The 21,545-nt window shown below is 40.2% G+C and overlaps 2 protein-coding genes across 2 annotated transcripts in view; both read right to left on the reverse strand.

Moving 5' to 3' along the window:
- LOC115210476 (protein mono-ADP-ribosyltransferase PARP14-like) overlaps positions 1–21,545 on the reverse strand; it is a 195,736-nt gene that overhangs the window by 165,196 nt on the left and 8,995 nt on the right. Inside the window, exons 2-3 of the mRNA XM_036508664.1 lie at positions 20,266–20,502; positions 13,927–14,160 (exon numbers count right to left, since the gene is read on the reverse strand). Of these exons, the coding sequence (XP_036364557.1) occupies positions 13,927–14,160; positions 20,266–20,502 (471 nt within the window). The remainder of the gene's footprint in view (positions 1–13,926; positions 14,161–20,265; positions 20,503–21,545) is intronic.
- The window catches only part of LOC115210484 (protein mono-ADP-ribosyltransferase PARP14-like), a 303,268-nt gene that overhangs the window by 117,680 nt on the left and 164,043 nt on the right, over positions 1–21,545 (reverse strand). The window lies entirely within an intron of this gene.

The raw sequence follows: 21,545 nt of genomic DNA on the forward strand, positions 1-21,545 counted from the left end.
AAGAGAGAGAGACAGAGAGAAGCCGAGAGAGACAGACTGAGGCCAAGAGAGATACAGAGTGAAGCCGAGAGAGAGACAGACTGAGGCCAAGAGAGATACAGAGTGAAGCCGAGAGAGAGACAGACTGAGGCCAAGAGAGATACAGAGTGAAGCCGAGAGAGAGACAGACTGAGGCCAAGAGAGATACAGAGTGAAGCCGAGAGAGAGACAGACTGAGGCCAAGAGAGAGACAGAGTGAAACCGAGAGAGAGACAGACTGAGGCCAAGAGAGATAGAGTGAGGCTGAGAGAGACAGAGTGAGGCACAGAGAGAGAGGGGGTAGTGGTCAGAACACGAGGGAGAAAAATATTCTTTTGGGATTTGTGTAGCATAGTTTAACGAGACAGCAAATGTTGATAACAGTAAAAATAGACTTGAAAAATCTGAGAGTTTTCGGTCAGCCCATCTAAGACAAAATTAGAGAATAAGTAACAGTGTGATAAAACTTTAGTAGATGAATGAATGGATATATTGCGGTTAAGGGAAATCCATGAACTAAGGTTATCTTAAGGCAACAAAGAGGTGAATCATGATTAAACGAAATAGCAAATGCCATAGGGAAAAGGTGAGTCAAACTTTCACACATAACTTTAGCAAATAGTGACAGAATTCCATTGTGATTAACTGCATTTGAAAATTTGGTTGCATTTCAAAAGTGTTACATGAAATTTACTGGCATGTCATGGAAAAATATCCTTATTTCAAACAGGTATTTTCTCAGTTGCCTATTGTAGCCTTTAGACAGAATAAGAATATAAGAGAATTATTGACCTCTATTTCTAACTCTGAGAAAATGAACCGTGAGGGTAATAAAATGAAAATCAGAATAGAAATATAATCAGGAAAATATATACAACAAATGTTACAAAAGAAAAAAGCATGAGCAAAAGGCATACAAAAAACAATGAACACTACAAAATTTGAAAATACAGCCAAAAAACAACATGATGGCTGAAAATGTTAACAACAGTTCAAAATAAAACTTTAGAAAATCAAGAAAGCATGTAAGAGTATCAGTAATCAAATGTTTTCTTTGTTTTTGGCAAAATTATTTTACTTCACTTTAAAAATTTTAATTTTCAGTTAGTTAACTATTTGTCGGTTATTTTCCTGAAATCTGAGTTTTCCTCAAATAAATGCAGATGTCATAAAGTTAATCAAAAGAAAATGAATATCATCTTTATAGCATTGTATTAATAATAAACTAACAAAAATAAATCTTTATTTCAAAAATCTTAAAACAATTTTTCTTTGATACGTGGGAATTTATGATAAAGCATCAGATTATTTTTATCAAATTTTATTTTAGCTGCAGTATTTTAAGCTGTTTTCCCTTATTTTAGACTTATTTCTTGGGTGAAATATGTCTAATCAGTATTGAACGGTTGGCTTATTTGAATATTTTATTTAATTAGCAACTCATTCAAATTCTATTTTAGTTGCAATGTTTTAAGCTCTTCTTTTTAGGCTTACTTCTTGTCTTTTATTTTTCCAGGTTTATTAAATACTTAAGAATATTGTTATCCCTTGCTCTCATTTTTCATTCTAGTTCAATATAGTCCTCCAGGCCATAAAAGAGGAATTCAATATGGGATGCCCATGGGAATGACTTTATGTTGATGACCTTGCTCTTACTGCAGAACCTATAGCAGAATTGGAGAAGAAATTCCATGGAAGCAAAACCTGGAGTTAAAGGGCCTTAAAGTTAACATGCCTGGCCAGTGCCTGTCAAACCATCCAAACCATGCCAGCAAGGAAGACGGATGTTAAACAATAATGATGATGATGATGATGATGTTTGGACTCTCAAAATGTGTGACGGTGGTGATGAAATGAGGAAAGCTTGCCGGGACAGAAATGCCAAGTTGTGAAATGATGAAGGTATTAGAACCTCAATGCAGTTACAAATATCTAGGAATGCTTGAGACAGATGGAATTAAATACAACAATATGGAGAAAAGACAAAGAAAGAGTACCTGTGGTGAGTAACAAAAATATTGGCTTCAAATTTGAATGCCAGAAACAAAATTTCAGCAAAAAACCCACATGCAGTCATAGTAGTTCAGCGGAATGTTGAAGGAGTCAGAGAAGGAGCTAAAAGAGATGGACAGGAAGTCAAGAAAGCTCTTAACGATGCATGGAGCCCATCATCCTCTTGCAGACACTGATTGCCTATTCAGGAAGAGAGGGAAATGGAGAAAGAGGACTGATAAGTGTGGAAGACTGCATACGTACCAAACTCCAGAGCTTAATGAGATACGTAACCCAAAGTAAGGAAACCTTGCTAGACACAGTTAGGAATGAGAGAATATCGAAAGCAGAGAAAAAAAGGGGAAAAAAAAGAAAAACATTATGCAACAAGGGATTACACAATCAATTTGATAAAACCATAACAGAAGACACTGGAAAAAGTAGGTGGGATGGGCAGAAGAAAGGAACACTAAAGAAAGAGACTGAGAGCAGCACCATACTGGCAATGCAAGACCAAGCTTTGGCCACGAACTGCAGGGTCAATCTTTAGGAATGAGCAAGTGTCTCTGCTGTGCTACATCTGTAAAAGAGTGGATGAAACCATTACCCATATTATAAATGAATGCCCTAAACTTACCCATAATCACTACAAGATGTGACAACATGATCAGTACCAAAAGAGCTATATTAGAAACTGTGCGAAAAGTGGAGTCTAGAGAGAATGTGGTATGAACACAAACTGGCAGAGTTGGAAACTTGAAAAATCCTCTAGGATTTCCCAATCCAAACAGAATAGGTGCTAGGGTATAACACACTGGACCTAATGGTGGTCAACAACATCCACACCACAAGTGCTACATAGACTAACAGATAAGGTTGCTTTTATGTGTGACAGATGTGCAAGAACAATAAGCACTAAGAACATGAGGGACCTAGACTCTCTCAATGCTAAGGTGGATCTCTTAAGGTAGTAGATAGTTTCTGCTGTTCAGGGGACCAAATTAGTAACGATGGTGAATGCTCTGAAAATATTGTTTCTAGAGAAAGAATAGGCTGGAGGAAGTTCAGGGAGCCATTACCTCTGTTGGTAACAAAAGGACTCTCTCTCAGAGTGAAAGGTAGACTGTGTGATGGATGTGTGCCAACGGCTGTATTCCATGGTAGTGAAACATTGGCTCCGAATACAGAAGACATGTGCAGACTAGAGAGAAATGAAGGCAATATGCTTTGTTGGATGTGCAACATCAGAGCGCACGACCAACAAAGCGTGACTGTACTGAGAAAAAGATTAGGCATAAGAAAGATTAAATGTGGCATGCAGGAGAGAAGACTGCATTGGTTTGGACATGTGATGTGTATGAATGGAGACAGATGTATGAAGAAATGCTTGTCGTTGAAACATAAATGGCTTCTGTGGAAGAAGGATGCCCAGGAGAACATGGGATGAAGTAATGAGGACCGATTTCAGGATGTTGGGAATCGTGGAGTAAATGACACTGGACTGAGATGTCTGATTATATGAGGTTCTAGAGAAGATCCACCCATGTCAGTGCAACTGAGTACTAGAAGCATTGTGTCCCACCCAAACATAATGAAACATTGGAAAGCAAAATCTAAGAAAAGTGAACATCAGACATGGAATATTCCACGGTGATAGCTTATTTCCATTACTATTTGTATTGGCCATAACACCGCTCACTATGATACTATGAAAAGTTAAAAATTGCTTATGATTTGGGAAAAGGAAATGGTCAGATAAATCATCTCCTTTTCATGGATGATATAAAGGTTTATGTGGAAAATGAGAAAAAACTTGAAAGTCTTGTATATACCATCCGGATTTTCTCAAATGACGTGGGTATGGAATTTGGGATAGAAAAATGTGCTATATTGAAAATGACACAAGGAAGATTTGAAAGAAGCCAGGGAATTGAAATGCCAAATGGACAAACAATGAAAACGGTTGAGAAAGGACAGTGGTAAAAGTAGTAGGGAACATTGGAAACAGACGAGAAAAAAATAAAGAAATGAAACAAATTACCAGTAGGGAGTTAACAAGGAGAGTCAGAAAATTATTGCTAAATGCAAAAAAAGAAAAAAATGTTATTAAAGCAAAAAGTGCAAGAGCAGAACCTGTAATCAGATATGGAGTTGGAAATGTAGACTGGAGCAAAAACGATAGAAAGAAACTGGAGAGGAAAACTAGAAATGTATGGAGCCCACCATCCAAACCTAACAATAATAGTTGCTTACTAATTGATCCACCTTGTTAATTTGATGCCAGGATTGTAAAGAAAGGAGATGAAAAATGTTTTAAATCCAATCCCTTAAAATTTGAAATGGTGAGAATTTGGAGTATCAGAACCGTAATGGTCGTGCTTATTATAATAATTGGGAACTGTAAGTAAAGATATAGACAAATGGTTGTAAGAGTTTGGTTGTAAGAGACATGAAAGATTATCAGAAGGGTTTTGAGCACTTCAAAAATTAATAAAAGCTTATGGATATCTAAGGTTACAGGTAGTAACCTGCTATCCTAGGAGAAATAAGAACAACCCCGAAGCAAATTTAATAATAATGATGATGATGATGATGATGATCCTTAAATAAACAGAGAGAATAAGGTTGAAGCTATCAACACCTGGGCAGTTTCACTCCTTAGATATGGAGCACGGGTAATCGCATGGACAGTAGGCAAGCTAAACAGCTTAGACAGAAAGATAAGGAAGTTGCTAACTAGATATGGGACACTCCTCACAAAAAGTGACACAGACAGACTGTATGTACCAAGAAAAAGAGGGGGAAGAGGACTTATTGGATGTGAGCACAGCATTAGAGCAGAAGAAAACAACATAGCATGGTATGTAAAAAAATGCCACAAAACCACAATTATTGGAAGTAAGAAGGTCAGGCTTGTGTAGGATGAAAGATGGCAAAGATAAAGCACTGTACAAGCAATTGAAAATAGGTGGGTAAAGAAAAGAATGCATGGACAATTTCATAGGGATGTTGAAGATAAGACAGACAGAGGAAAAAGATGGGTGTGGATGACTAAAAGTGATTTAAAACCAGAAACAGAGGCTCTAGTCTGTGCTGCCCAAGAGGAAGCACTAAGAACAAATTACATAAAATACAGAATAGATAACACAGCAGAAAGTGATAAGTGCAGAATCTGTAAACAAAATGGTGAAACTGTATGGCATATTATCAGCCAATGTACGCCACTAGCCCAGAAGGAATATAAGAGACATCATGACAATATAGCCAGGCTTGTCCACTGGACACATTGCAACAAGTGTGGACTTGACAGAGCGAAAAATCCGTATGATCACAAACCCGAAGGCATCATCAAAAATGATAATGCAAAGATCCTGTGGGATTTTATGATTCACTGTGACCATGAGGCGCAGGAGTGACTGTGTGGTAAGTAGCTTGCTTACCTCCATTTTAGAGAGTGCTTCCAGTTACTGTAGTCACCATTTTGGAGCAAGTAAGACGTAACTTGTCATTGTGGATTAACTGTTTGTGTTCGTTGGAGTGGATATACCGTACGTGGTTTTGGAATTTTTATGCTTCCCTATCGGGAAGATAAGGTGTAAAGACCTTTTTAACTTCAATTGGGCATTGAAACTTTTTTCAAGCTGCTGTAAGCTTTTTTGTGCCAAACCCCCAAGGTGGGGGGGGGGAGATATGTTGTTATTGCGTGGATTACGTGTACTTTGGATTTTTTCTGCTTCTTTATCAGGAAGGTAAGTCAAAAAAACTCTTTTTCGTATAATTGAAACCTTTTTCAAGCCGTCGTAGGTTTTTTCTTGTGCCTCGCTCCGTAAAGGGGGGGGGGAAAGATTGAAACTAATTTGATGAACACTTTACAAAACTGTTTTGTGCATCAATAATTTTGACCAAACATGTCGGTGGAAATTTTAAAAGAAAAAAATTTCTGAAAGCACTCCCAATGAGAGTTATGTTAATAACAAAAAATTTGCTGACGTTTCGCTGTGGAAACAAAGACCATTGTGTTGAACAATGTAGAATTGAAAGATTATTTTTCCAGGATGAAGGAAGAAGACGGGGATCTCAAAATAACGCCCAGGTTTGATACTGAAGTAATAGAGAAGAGAACTGTGGTTTTCAGATCCTTCTGTATGGAAGGAAGACATTTTAAGTGTTTTAAAGAAAATATTATTGAAAAATACCTTGCCCTGGTGTGGAACGATATTACTCATATTGCAAGGGGCGAAGTTTATGCAACCATTGAAGTCCGTTTCAAGATGGAGAAGTTGGCACAGGAGTATTTGGTTAGCCCCTTGAAGACAAAGGAGGTGGCACTTCTACCCCCTTACAGGGGAAGACATACTTCTCGTGTGAGGGTGACGGATGTGCCACAGGAAATAGACCCTCGGGAGGTGATGGCTGCCCTGTTGTATAACAGGACAGACAAAATACAATTTCTCCAAATTTCATACTGGACAGGACAGATCATTTCAGCCATCATCCAAGGGAAACCGGAAGACACTGAAAACCTTCCGGACCGGCTACACATAGGTGAGAAAGAATTCAAGAGGAGGGTAAAAAGGTTACTTGCTTCGAATGTGGGGAAAAAAGGGACATTCGAAGCGATTGTGAAACAAAAACAAAGAAAGGAGAGGAAAACAAGAAAAAAGAGAAAAAACTGTTCCAGACACCAGTCCCCACAACTATTCAAAACATCCCCATATACTAGTCCCCACAAAAACAAATGCTCCCACTCCCCCTGTTGTGGTGCCACCCCCAAACAAAGTAATGAAAAGACCCAACCCCAGCATACACAAACCCCCACATTAATAAAAAAAAAACCCTGCCCACCTGATTTCTGAGGCACCTTGTGTTTCAAACACAATGCCGCCAGACGACACCATGGAGGTGTCCAAAAAGGAATTCATAACAGTGTGCAAACGTTTACACGCACCTTCCCCACCCACATCCTCCACAGGAAAAAAGACAACCATACAGCACAGATAACAAAAAAGAACCCGCTCCATCGCCCCAGAAAAAAATCACCAAATAATGACGAAACAATTTTAATTGAGTATGACTTGAATAAGACAATTATTTGGAAGGACTAATTCCACAACACCATACGCTGAAACTTTTGAATCTAAATGACATACATATGAGACGTGCCTGGATGGGGGGAGGCCTACACAGGCAGATGAAAGATAGGGGTCCGAGAGGCATCAAGAGGGCCACAGACTCGCCCGAATGCCCGGAGAAGGACAGAAAGGAGGAGGCCGACTCATGTTTGGTGAGGTCGGCCCCAGCATCTCCGAGTAAGGGTAAGTAGAGCCTTTGTTTTTTTCTCCCAGGTTTATGGCTTCACTTAGCTTGGGGTGCTTAAATGTACGTGGTCTGAGCTCGAAGTTGAAGCAAGCTTGCCTCCTCGACGACCTCAGATCACATGATATACATGTGATGGTTGCTACAGAGACCAAGCTGGACAGTTTACAAACCTTCTCGCCCTTCCTGAATGGCTATGAGAAAAATCATGTCTCCTAGCCAGACCGGAGGCCGAGGGGGTGTAGTAGTACTCGTCCAAAAAGGCTTGACTCTGCAGAACAAGTACAGTTTATGTGGACCTCGAAGGTGGGCTGGTCGTCCTTGACATGACGTACAGTGATAGAGCCTTCAGGTTGATCGGAATGTATGCACCCTGTGCTAGACGATTACAAACTGATTTTTATCGGCACCTAGAAAACTTTCTTGTAACGTCAAAGACATTAGTGGTGTTAGGTGACTATAACACTATCATTGATGCACGCATCGATAGTGTAGGCTCGATTGATAGGAAAACGAACTCACGTCTCATAGATCTGCTTAAGCGATTTCAGCTTAACCGAATGTCCCCGAGTGAACCTGGATGAATGGCGATGGAAGGTTCGAGTCTTATTTAGATAGGATAGTAATAAGAGCTAGAGATAAGGCTAGCTTTAGTTGTCCACAGCTTGTTCAGGTATCCTAAACGAACCATAGAATGGTTAAGTGTAGGCTGAACGTAGATAGTGCAGTTAAGAGAGGATCCAAATACTGGAAGCTGAACAAGTCTATTTTGACTTGTGAGGCATACTGTAGCCGGATTAAGGAATTAGTACAGAGGGTGTTAACCAGCTCCGCGGTTAATAACTGGTGGTGGTTCGCCCCCAAAAGAACCATTCGTTTCGAGGTTAGGTAGCTAAGACATGACAAGGCGAGAATAGAAGGGAAACTAGCTAAGGACTTAGAGGCGGTGTTGAGGTTGTGCTCTGCATCCCAGATTTTGGCAGCAAGAACAGCCTTGGACCGTCACCTTAGAGCCAAACACGAGGGATGTAGAATTCGGGCTAAAGTGCGAGTATTGGGCCATGAGGGAATTAATGTCACCGGATGGGCCCATATGGTAGAAACCCAGCATGGAAATGATGCCACAATTAGGTTTCTGACTGACGATAGTGGGAGTTTGGTCGAAGGACGGGACGAGATGTGTGAGGCGCTTTACAAACACTTCGCCGAGTTGTTCGGGGGAGCGGGAGGCTGGATCATGGTGAGGACCTTAGGGACTTCCTGTCTGGCAGCCCGTGTCTCCCGGTGCGTGAGGCTGAGTGCTGTGAAGGGCCAATCACAGCTGAGGAGGTGATTGAGGTGCTGGGAGAATGCCCTAGGGAGAAGTCGCCAGGTCTCGATGGTCTACCCTATGAATTTTATAAGAATATGCCAGACTTGTTCGTGCACCTGCTGGCCAGTGTTTACGCCAATTAGCAGCAGAATAGGAGAATTCCCAAGTCTGCAAGCCGAGGGGTGGTGACGCTGATCAGAAAGGATCTGAGCAAGGGGGAAGAGATTAGTAACTTCCGGCCCATAACTCTGCTAAACACAGAGTTAAAGATTTTGGCCTAGGTGTTAGCAAAAAGGTTGGCGCAGGTCGTGGACAGACTTGTAGGGAAGGCGCAAACTTGTGCCATCCAAGGCAGGTCGATCCAAAACAATCTCCATCTTCTACGTTACACCTTAGAGAGGGTAGGGAATCTTTCTGGTACAGGAGGGGCACTGGTACATTTAGACCAGTCTAAAGCGTTTGATACGAGGGGCGTTCAATAAGTAATGCTCCTGACCCACTTCCTATAGCAGTAGAGCAACGAAACCTGGCACAGATATTAGTCTTTGTCTACATAGAAAACACTCAGAGTTACGCATTTCTCCCATCGTTTGATGCAGCTCTGGAGACCGTTTTTGTAGAAGACCCGAGCTTGGTCCTCCAACCACGACGTGACTTCAGAAATCAAGGCTGCATCATCTGGGAAATGCTTTCCTTTCAAAAACAACTTCATGGATGGGAAGAAGTGAAAATCAGAGGGTGCAAGATCAGGAGAGTAGGGGGGATGGGGGTGGAGATCATAGCCGCATGCCTGTGCTTCTGATCTGGCGACAAGCAAGATGTGGACCGGAGCGTTGTCCAGCAGGAGGAGGATGCCTTTGCTGATCTTGCCCCGCCTCTTGATTTTGATAGCTTCTCTTAATTTCCTCAAAAGTGAAGCATAATAGGCTCCTGTAATTGTGGTACCCTTTGCCAGGAAATCTGTCATCACTACTCCGCCCTGGTCCCAGAAGACTGTGAGCATGACCTTGCCAGCGGAGGGCTGAACCCTTGCCTTCTTTGGAGGAGGTGAGTCACGGTGCTTCCACTGCATTGACTGGGCTTTGGTCTCTGGATCATAGTGATGGACCCAGGTTTCATCCTGTGTAATCAGTCTTTTGAAAAATTTTGACTCATCTTCTTGGCACATCTCCAAATTCATCCTCATGCACTAGACGCGTTCTTGCTTCTGGAAAGGTGTGAGCAACCTGGGAATCCATCTTGCAGACACCTTTTGCATATCCAAGTGGTCATGAATGATAGTTTCCACAGACCCGGTACTAATCTTGACCTGATGGGCTATTTGGCGAATAGTTATGCATCGATCTTCCAAAATGGCAGCCTCAACTTGACGGACAGATGCCTCATCAATGGCAGAAGGGGAGGCGACCAGATCTGGGAGCTGTTTCCACAGAGTTCCGACCATGTTTGAATTCATGATGCCAGCGTTTTACAAGGTCATATGATGGGGAATCATCACCATAAGTTACTTTCATTTCATCAAAAGTCTTCCGTGGTGTGCGTCCTTTCAAATACAAAAACCGGATCACTGCTCGACACTCAACAGGCTCCATTTCATACTTGACTCAGTTCAAACACCTGTAAATCAGAAACCGCAATTAGTCCAGAGCTGTAATTTGCCACGTAATCTGTAGAGATATAAATAATTGCACATGCAAAATTTCAGCTAGATCAAATAACTGCAAGTGGGTCAGGAGCATTACTTATTGAACGTCCCTCGTAGGGTCGACCACCGGTACTTGGCAGCAGTCCTCAAAAAGGCTGACCTAGGCCTGACCTTCTGCAGTTGGATTGCTGCTTTGTACAACGACATCAAGTCTGCAGTCAAAATAAATGGATTTTTCTCAAAACCATTCAGGATCGAACGCTCAGAGCGTCAGAGGTGCCCCCGTCTCTGCTTTTGTATGTACTGACTCTTGAGCCATTGCTGCGGAAGTTGGAAGCACTAGGAGGCGCACCGCAAGATCTGTGGTGCAGAGGTGGAGCTACAGTATATGTGGATGACATCTCCATAATCGTGGCGGATGAGAGCCAGCTTCCAGTGGTGGAAGAGGCCATCAAAAGTTACGAGGTGGTGTCAGGAGCAAAGGTGAACAAGGACAAGTCAGTCGGATTGCAACTCGGCACCTGGAGAGGCAAGCTGATGATGTCCAATAACGTTGTGGGGCATTGGACGAAAGGTCCTATTAAACTGCTTGGTGTTTGGTTTGGAGCAGACCTCCAGGTAGGGATAAATTGGAGTGAGGTAGCCAGTAAGGTGACTGCTCTAACCCAGACCTGGTCTGGGCGGGCATTATCCTTGCTAGGAAAGGCGGAGGTGGTGCAGATGTTTATAGCATCTGTTATCACCTACCGTCTGACCGTGGTGCCTTGCCCTGATTTGTGGCTGAACAAGTTGGAGAGAATCCTTTTCCGCTTTCTATGGAAAGGAGGAAAGCCTCTTGTGAAGCGCTCTGTCTGCTGCCAGAAGCCACTAAAGGGTGGGCTAGGGATGCCTTGGTTGAGGATGCGAAAATTCGCGTTAAGGTTGAGGTACCTCTGGCTTTACCTGGATGGAGAAAGGTGTAGTCACCGCACGTCCAGTTCTACCTTCTGAGGTTAACATCCTTAATGGACATTGGTACATAGATCAAGCAGAGACCTAAACTGGGAGAATGGCATTTGGAGTGCCATCAGGCACTTCAGCTACTCTCTCGGGCGGGCAATTCCGGCAGCAAAAGTTCCACCGCAGATTTTTATAGCAGGTTAGTGGGATTTATGTCTCAAGACGCCTTGGGGGAGACCCTGGGCTACAATGAGAATCAGTTGAGCAACCTGTTCAGGAGAACATTTGGGCCGGGGTATATGGATAATTACCAGAAATCACAGTGCTTCTGTGCGGCGTTACCGGTTCGTGATAAGCTGTCAAGGCACAGAAGTGCCATCTCGGCCTCATGTCCGAGGTGCGGGCAGGACAGGGAAACCATCTTGTACGCACTTGTGCGAAGTCCGGAATTATCGGGATTGATAGCTTTCATGGAACAACTGTTGTCATCGATGGGAAGAGTACAGCTATCAGCTGAGTCCATCATCGAGATTTTGCTGCCTTCTTCCCTTAGCAAGGAAAGGAAGGCCTGTTTTTACTGCGTGGTAGCCATTTCAAAAGAAACGGTATAGAAGACACGTGTGAAAGGGATTGTGACGGTTACCTTTGTATCCGGCCAGGGGTTGCTCAACTTTTTTAGCTACCACCTCAGCAGCAAGATCAGGCTTGGGAAGCAGTACTTGTCACGTGAGAAATTCGTAAAAAAGATGGAAGCCTGTAGTAAGAAAGCTGGGAGTGATTGGCACCAAGTAAGTGGAGCCCTGGAAGAAAAGCAAAGGCCCTTCCCTGATGTCGGATGCCTTTCCTTCGGTGTCACGTTGCATAACGCAAGGTATTTTATTTTATTTTATTTTTTAATTTTTCATATTTTTAATCGATTTATAATAACGCTTTAAGCTACTTCACCATTCTATGTTTGTCTGTCCATGTTTGTCCCCTCTGTATTATGCCTACACGGCAAATTTATTGAAATAAAGTAGCTTGCTTACAAACCACATGGTTCCGGGTTCATTCCGACTGCATGGCACCTTGGGCAAGTGTCTTCTACTGTAGCCTTGGGCTGACCAAAGCCTTGTGAGTGTATTTGGTAGATGGAAACTGAAAGAAGCCTATCATATATATGTATATATATATGTGTGTGTGTGTGTGTATATGTTTGTGTGTCTGTGTTTGTCCCCCCAACATCGCTTGACAACAGATGGTGGTGTATATACGTCCCCGTAACTTAGTGGTTCAGCAAAAGAGACCGATAGAATAAGTACTAGGCTTACAAAGAATAAGTCCTGGGGTTGATTTGCTCGACTAAAGGCGGCGGCGGCGGCGGCAGCGGCGACGATGATGATGATGATGATGGATTGATTGATTGATTGATTGATTGATTGATTGATTGATTTATTTATTATTATTTATTATTAATAAATAAATAAATAAATGCCCTGATGCAGTAATATTCCTTGATGCAGTACCAGGCAGTGGGTCTCGTGGCTTCTGATCTTAACTGATTGGAAGTGTTATCATGTACATTGTTTTGTCTTGGTATAAAAGATGGGCTACAGCAAATATTCTGCTCAATACCACAGATTTGCTTGTCAGTTGTTTGACCTTAACCAGTTGACCATGTCTCCTAGTGGCTGACGATATGTGCATCTCTGATCACGAGCAGAAATAGTGGGGGAGCATCATAGCCATGTGTTGAGAGGGATTCTTTGGGGTTTTAATAATTCACCTTTGGAAACATGGGTGCTTTGTTCAACATCTTTAAACAACCCTTATTCGGGGACCTTTGGAGTGGAATGGGTTACTCGACCAGAAGAAAATTCTAACTGGGCCCCACCTGCAAGGTCATGCGCTGTCTATCTTGATATGAGATCACTATGTTGTGCACATATGGTTGCGAGGCATGTGCCTGGTGTACCCTTATAAGACGGGTAGTCATGATGGGTATATTGGGCTTCGTATATTTTACCCCAGTGTCACTTTGATGGCATGCACTGCTCTCTCACTCAATGATAATAATAATAATTTGATGAAGCCATTGCCCTTACTGTGAATGAATGCTCTCAACTTGCCCCTAACCAATATGAGTTGTGGTGACATGATGAGGTTGCAAAAGTGCTGCATTGGAAAGTGTGAGGAAAGTTGGGGTTAGAGAGAAGCAAAACATGGTACAAACAGAAACCACAGAGAATCACAGAGTCAGAGACCTGTAAAATCTTGTGGGATTTTTCAATTCAGAATGGGCCAAGTCCTTGAGTACAACAAGCCAGGCCTGGTCGTTGTGGACAAGGTGAACCACATGTGCTCTATAACTGATGTTGCATACGCATTTGACCCACATTTAGTTAGGTGAACAAGTAGAACAATCCTCTTAAATATGCTGACCGTGAAAGAGGAGATAGTACTAATTATATGGGGGCCCTGGGGACAGTATCAGAAGATATTAAGAGGAAAATGAGGACAGAGCGCCGAGTAGAGCTGTCTGCCACCTTGTCACAGGCCATTATCATCAAGAAAATATTCCATGGCTGAACAGAAGAGATAGCATGGTACCGTAGGCTGTGGATAGCAAGCCTCCAGGAGTTCCAACAAAACCTGAATTAAAAGAATGATAATAACTGATTCTGATAGGTAGACTAGACAAAGAGAGGAGAAAAAAATTACTTACCATACGCCTCTTTAAAACTTATAATGTAAGTATCAGAGGTTTGTTGATGAACTGAAGAAATATCTCCACCAGAACTTCTTTCTCTGTCTCCAAAATAACTTTGAAGACTCTCAGAGCTGACATTTGAAGAAACGTTTTTCACTCGAACACTGTTTATTTCCTCAATTCTATCCACTTTCAGTTGATTTCCTTTTAAGGGGTTGTTTTGGCACAGCTTCTGAACATTCTCAAAATCTGCAATAAATACAATGAATGGAAATAAATAACAGATTAATTTCAACTCTTAAATGACTTTAGACGCACAAATTTAAAAATATGGAAAAAAAAAAAAACTTTGAATGTGTGCTGATGAGGTTTAATAAAGCTGAAATGGAACCATCAACAGATATTCTGGTAATAATAAACTATCCTATGATAAAACATGGTTACTCTTCTCGTTATCTAAATTCTACCGAAAGAAGACAAAAACTTTCTGACTCAAAAACTAAGTGAAAAAAAAAGAGACGTGATACTCTCCCCTGAAGTACATAGATTTTCCCTTCCTCTCTCTCTTCCCCCTCTCTCTCTCTTTCACTGCTATAATAGCAAGTCCAGCAAGCAACAAACACATGGAGATAGATTAAAATTTGGTAAAAGAATCAAACTGAAGTCAATTTACTGACGTTTTAACACATTTTACTTTTAAATGATTTTGAGAATTCTTCAAATATGGAGATTTTAGCATTAAAATGCAGTTCCAATTATTTAACAACTCCATATAGGCACAGGTGTGGCTGTGTGGTAAGATGGTTGCTTCCCAGCCATATGGTTCTGGGTTCAGTCCCACTGTGTAGCACTTGGAACAAATGTATTCTAATATAGCCTTGGGTTAACCAAAGCCTTATGAGTGGATTTGGTAGATGAAGACTAAAAGAAGCCATCTGTCTGTCTGTTAGTGTCTCCGTGCTTGTTGTAAATGAGTGTCCCTGTCATACAAGCAGTGTCCTTCATTTCCAATCTTCCTTAAAACATGTCTGGTCACTGGGAAACATTACCTTACTTGGAAATAGGTGAAGGTTGGCAACATGAAGGGCATCCAGCTGCAGAAAATCCAACTCATCATCAAATTTTGTCCAACCCATGCAAGCAGGGTACTTTAGTTAATGTTACTGATCCTTAAATGTAAAAGGTATTTCTATTTGATAAGTGATTTATGACAAAAGACAATCCAGCCACGACCATTCCAATATCTAGAATGGTAGCTTCTGTTTTGAAGAAGGCAGGGTGTAATGGGAGGGATACTTTCCTGCTATTTCTATCAGCCTGAGCAACTGTGTAAAGGTCTTCAGATCCTTAAAAGTGTGTATTTTAAGGTAGAGATGGGAATTTCAACATTTCTCGTCGGGGCTCATTCTTGTATTCTATGTAACAGCAGGAGAGGAAGGACAGGATTGCAGGAGAAGAGAGGGAGAGGTAAGCATAGTGCATGAAGAAGAGGAGCAGAGATGTAGTTTTGGTCTATTGAGGATGAATGAGTTAATGTTAGATAGGGGTGGAAGACACAGCAGTGGGGCGGACAGGTCTTCTCAAGAACCTTCTATTACCAGACATCACGATACATTGTCATCTTCAGATTGGCTCTCTCTTCCACAGCTGCCATCCCCTTTAAGCAATCAACACTTCTATATACAGCTATTTACATTCATACACATCACATGTCCAAACCAATGCAATCTTGTCTCTTGCAAGCAGCAATTGATTCCTCTTACGACCAACTTTTCTCTCAGCACATTTCCACTTTGTCATACATGCACACTGACGTTGCATATCCATCGGAGCATACTGCTCCCGTTGCTCTCTAGTCTATGCATGTCTTAAGTGACCACTTGGCAAAAAACTATAAAGAAGGGAAACTGAATCAGTGCATGTGTTTATTATTGGCACACTGACCCTCCCAAGACATGAAAAATATATTTTGTTTTATAACTGGCTGAATGACCTGGCATTAACTGAGTTACAGCTGTTCTTATTCAGATTAGCAAACAATAACTATAAAGATATATTGTAATTATTTCAAAATATCTATATTTTATTTTAAAATATCCAAATTGCAATGATAACAATACGTAACAAAACAACTTTTTTTGTCTGGTGCCTGGAATATTTCAACAAATTCCTAAGTAATTTTTGCCTGCTAAATTCAAAAATAATTTCAGTTTTCCCCTAAGAGATCTAGTTTTCTAACCAGACCTTGTAGAGTAAGTATTTTATTTATACAAGAGGCATATAATATGAATCAATAAAGAGAGCGTAACACAAAGCAAAACAAAGAATAAAAATTCAAAATTGAAAATGCACTTTGGCAAAGACTTTTGGCAGAAAATTCAAGGAATAAATTTACGCCTCTTTGTGCTCCGTGAATGCTGAGCAACAAGTGTATCTCATTTTAAACATCAGTAATAGTCTGCCATCATTGCAACTCTCCCAACAGCCTTGTTACCAAGTTCCCATCACCTTGATGTCTTGATGGAATTGTTCACCTTGTTCATCACTAACATCTCCAAGATTTTCAAGAAAAACAATCCAGGTGACTAAAAAGATAATGCATTTTATGCTCATATTCACGCCGACATCTTGAAAATTTGGTATGAAGTTGGTAACAAGGTCTTTATAGTTTTTGCTTTTGTGTTTCCCAAGGAAATTTTCTGCCACTTCTGCAAAGTCTAGCCAAGCTGATGTTTCATTTTTACTCATTTTCACGAAATTTGCAGCTTTTAAGAGCTTACAGATCTGAGTTTTCATCAAAAATCTCTGCTTTAAGTTTGTCAATCATCAAGTCTGGAAATACACTGCAGATATACTTGAAGCACTCTCCATTTTTGTGAAGAGCTTTGACAAATTGCTTCATCAATCTGAGTTTGATGTGCAAAGAGGGGAAAATGATTTTATCTCCCTCAACTGAAGGTTCTTCCAATATATTGGCAGCTCTGCATGGAGCCATATTTGTTCAAGGCAGCCAGTCTTTCATAACATAATGATTTACTCGGTCTCTACTGCCCCACATGCAAAGAAACCATGGGTATTTGGTATGACCAAATTGCTGTCTGATGTGAAAATTTACCATCTTTAACTCAACACAGATGACCCACTTATGGTCATGATACACTATCTTCTCTAAAACCAACTTAATTTCTTCATATTTTTCCTTCAGAGCTGTTGAGTGGCCGAGTGGGACAGAGCCATACATATCTCTGTAGTTCAACAAAACACATTTTAAACTATGCTTAGAGCTGTCTATGAAAGGACGCCATTCCTCTGGTTTGTATTCCTCAATGCCAAGTTTATTAAGAAGTCCACTGACATCTCTGCGGTAAACCAGCTCTTCCACTTTTGTGAAAAAAGAAAGAAGCTCTTTATGCTAACTCTAATAAAAGGTTATATGGACACCGTTCTCTAGAAGATTCTTCTCTTTCAGTTGGGAAGCCAACAGTTCTGTAGAATGTTTTGGGTGGTTCAAGTCACAAACTAGATCATTCAGCCCTACCTGCAAGAACAGCGGAAGTAAAGTCTTAGCTGAAAAGTCTTGATCTCTAGTGTCATCTTCAGGTGATGAACCATCTTTGAGTGAAGTTATCTGAGCCAAGACATTGAAGACAGGAACAGGAAGCACTTCACTGTGTGGAACTGGTCTAATAGCAGAGGCAAGACTAGGATACACAAGTGTTTCTTAATTTTTCCAGTTAATACCCTTCAAATTTAGGTTACAATAATAGTAGTCATCCACATAATTATAGGGCTCAATAATGTAAAAACTAAATCTGATAGGTCAAAATGTTTATATCTGGATTCAGGAGATTGATTTTGCATAGGAATGATGTCTATTTCCTAAACACCAAAAACCTTGTAAACCAGTGTAATAGAAATTAGAACTATAAACCTGTCAATGTTGAAGCACCTCACCAACACAGCAAAACACACAAAGTTCAAGCAAACTGGAAAATGTAGTCTATATAGGTGCAAAACATACTTTCTGTTGCATAGTTATGGTATGAGAATTTTTTTAGTAAATATTTTGGAAAGAAATATTCCAGCATCAGAAAGTCATCAATTCAGAAAAATTACAGTTAATGTTAAGTTTGAAGTAAACAATAACCAGATGGTTAATGTTTCCTTTAACACCTGACCATCAAAACAAAAACAAAACAAAGATAACAAGAGTATGTAACAAAATGTGTAGTAAACGAATCTGAAAACAAAAATTTGCACCAATGGACCAGGGGGTGGGGAGAGGACTTTTGGAAAATTCACACAATCCGGTTTTTCCTCACATAACTTTTAGGGAAATGGATATCTTTCAATGAAATTTTATATAAATAATTTTCAAATGAAATAGATTACAATTATAAAGAAATTTGTGCTCAAAAGTTTTTCCCAGGACTGAATGTGACAGTGAAGAAAGTCAAGCTCCAAGGAACTTCAGAAGGCAAAATTCAATTTTTCATACAAAAATAATTTATCATTTTAGCATTTTTAAATGAACACTGAACAAAGTGTATACAAAGGAATATGGTGCTGTTGTGAACATTAATTAATTTAAAATATTTGCAGAAGTATGTATGCAGCATAAATTAATTTGACATCACTTACTACATATTTTAACTGTGTAAGGTTACAAGCTGTAGAATAAATACTGACTAACAGAGTAGAAAAGTTGCATGGCGTTGAATACGCACACTAATAAAGCAACATAGCAGAAATACAATAAGAACTCTCGGACTGTTAAACAAGCATTACCTTCAAACTGGTTATAAGGACTGGAATAACATTTCAATAATTATATTGAAGAAGTCACTAAGGCTTTCTACTTCTCTGAGTTTCTGCATTCATTATAATAACCAGAATAACATTTTTTTTTCAGATATATCTGCAAGTGTTGTGAGAGCTGTCAAATCAGCCAACTCTTCATGTTGGTTATAAAGATCAGAATATTGTTTCAGCACATTACTGATAATTGTAAATACTGTTTAAACCGCAACACTCCATAATGAAAAGGAAAATCCAAACAGTGGTACTTCAAGGTAAACACTATTGTTCATTCAACATCCAGGCGGCAATGAAAATAAACTCTTTCAAAATCAGTGCGTTTCCTCAAAAATATCACACATCCACTCGCACACACATAGACTCTGACATACAGTGACATACATATATTAAGACATGAGTGTATGTGTGTGTAAGTCGTCTCAAACACATATACTTGTTAGTCATCAGCTTAACATATGTAAGGAACATGCAAACACACACACACTGGCAGACACATACTCATATAGAAAATGTGACATCGTCATCATCGTTGTCATGGTATAAAATGTCCTTTACAATAGTTGACTTATAAAAAGATTATGATGTCAAATTTTTGTAATGTAAACATGTAAATGAAAATAAAGTTTAGTTGGTAGCTAAAAGATTACTGAATTTTTTGATACCCCATATGTCAACACTGGCAACTCAGTTTTCGAATGCATAAGGAACACACACACACACATGCACACATACAAACTCTCTTTATATATATATATATAGATATTATTCTGTAATATGCATTTACAAGGTAAAGACTCAGTTTTCTTTTTGCTTTAGATAGAAATTACATTTGTAACAAGTTCACTCAATCAATCAAACAAAGATGGTAAAATATTCTATTTACTTTCCCTCTTTCCAATGTTTAGAAACTGAAGGAACGGTCAAATACTGGAATCAGTTTCGCTGATAAAACATCATCTCTAATATTTCTGATTTCCTGCCTGATAACCATCATTCCTGACAAATTTCTTCCTTTCCTGATAAATGTAAGAAACCAAAAGGCAAAATCTGGGAAGAAATAAAAGATATAAACAGGTGCAGACAAGGCTGTGTGGTAAGAAGTTTGCTTCCCAAACACATGGTTCTGGGTTCAGTCCCACTGTGTGGCACCTTGGGTGAGAATCTTCTACTGTAGCCTCAGTTCAACCTAGGTAGTGTGAATGGATTTGGTAGACGGAAACTGAAAGAAGCCCAGTATGTGTGTGTGTGTCTTTGTGTCTGTTATCCGCCACTGCTTGATGACTAGTATCAGTGTGTTTATGTTCCTGTAACTTAGCAGATCAGCAAAATGAAGTGATAAAATAAGTTACCAGGCTTACAAAAGTGAGAAGCATTGGGGTCGATTCTTTTGACAAAAAAAGATCTTCAAGGTGGTGCCCCAGCATGGCCTGAGTCATTAGACTAAAAGAATTAAAACATAAAAAATATATGAATCCTATTAACAAAACAAAATCCAAGAAATCTTTTTCAGAACAAATCAAACTTGAAGAAACTTACCAATTTCACTTTGGCAATACACAAGAAAAGTTCCAGGATTTCTTCCAAAGAAGACATGTACAATTTTTAATTTTATTGTTTTTTCCAAAAAATCAATTAACATTTCTTCAGACATGTCTTTGGGGCCATTTGACACAATCATTGCATCTTCTTGCCAGACTAGATTTTTATACCAGTCCACTTGAAGTTTATGTTTGTTTATATAATGAACCTTCTTTTTGGCGACATTTTCTGCATCTGAAAATCAAAAGAGCAGAAGAAATTGAGAAAATGTCATTATTTATGAGTGGAGGGTATGGTTGTGTTGGTGTAGAACCAGGTCAAAGACATTCCGACCATAAACACCCCCAAGTGTCCTTCCTTGTTTAAGATGTTAGGTGTTACACGAAGAAGATTTAACTGCCTTTTCTAGCAGATCAAGTCGTCACTTAGAGGCCCCTTTGTTTGCTCTATAGCCGAGAGGATTATGAGGTTCCCTGTACAATTAATTGGTTCTAGTTCAATCCCACTGTCCAACAGCACCTTGAGCAAGTATCTTCTACCGCAGCCTCAAGATGACCAGAGCCTTGCGCCTGATATTTGGAAGAGAGAAACTGTGGACATCACAGGATTTGTGTGTGTGAGGTATCGCCAAAAGGCAATACTTGGAGGAGGCAGTACTCAATAAAAAGCTTTATAACTAGCAGACCGTTATGTAAATAGAGAAAGATTCTTCGGATTTGAGGTGACCTGTTGTCATCAAACATCAAGGCAACATCCCTGCTGATTAATATAGAATGCAATAATTATGATGATGATGATGATGATGATGATGATAATGATGACGATGATGATTTCTTTTATTTGCCACAGGGGCGTAAGTGAGGAGCATTACTCGGACATTTTGCAATCTGTGTGTGTGGGGGGAGGGGTCACATAAAGGATGAAGGGAAAGAAAGCACCAATCAATGAACCCCACAGATCCAGGATCACCCTGACCATGAAGGGCACGAGTCCTCACCCCGGTGTTGTTCTCCACTCACCAGGTGCATGCCTAAAGGAGCTTCATTCACCCTAATCATTCTTACCAGTCAGCCACCTTCCCTCTCCACCCTCACTTTCTTTTCCAAATGGAACTTTAAAAAAAAAAAGGGATGTGGGTTTAACTGAAGTGGAAGGTGTCTTTCCTTAATTTTTTTTGGCCTCGTCCACCACACAACCCCTTTCTCTAGGGAGAGAAACATCATCTGCCCTGCTTTCTTAAAGGTCAGTGATGGGGTAATCCTCAAAACAGACTCAAC

This window comes from Octopus sinensis, linkage group LG1 (assembly GCF_006345805.1).
Source record: "Octopus sinensis linkage group LG1, ASM634580v1, whole genome shotgun sequence".
NCBI lineage: Eukaryota > Metazoa > Mollusca > Cephalopoda > Octopoda > Octopodidae > Octopus > Octopus sinensis.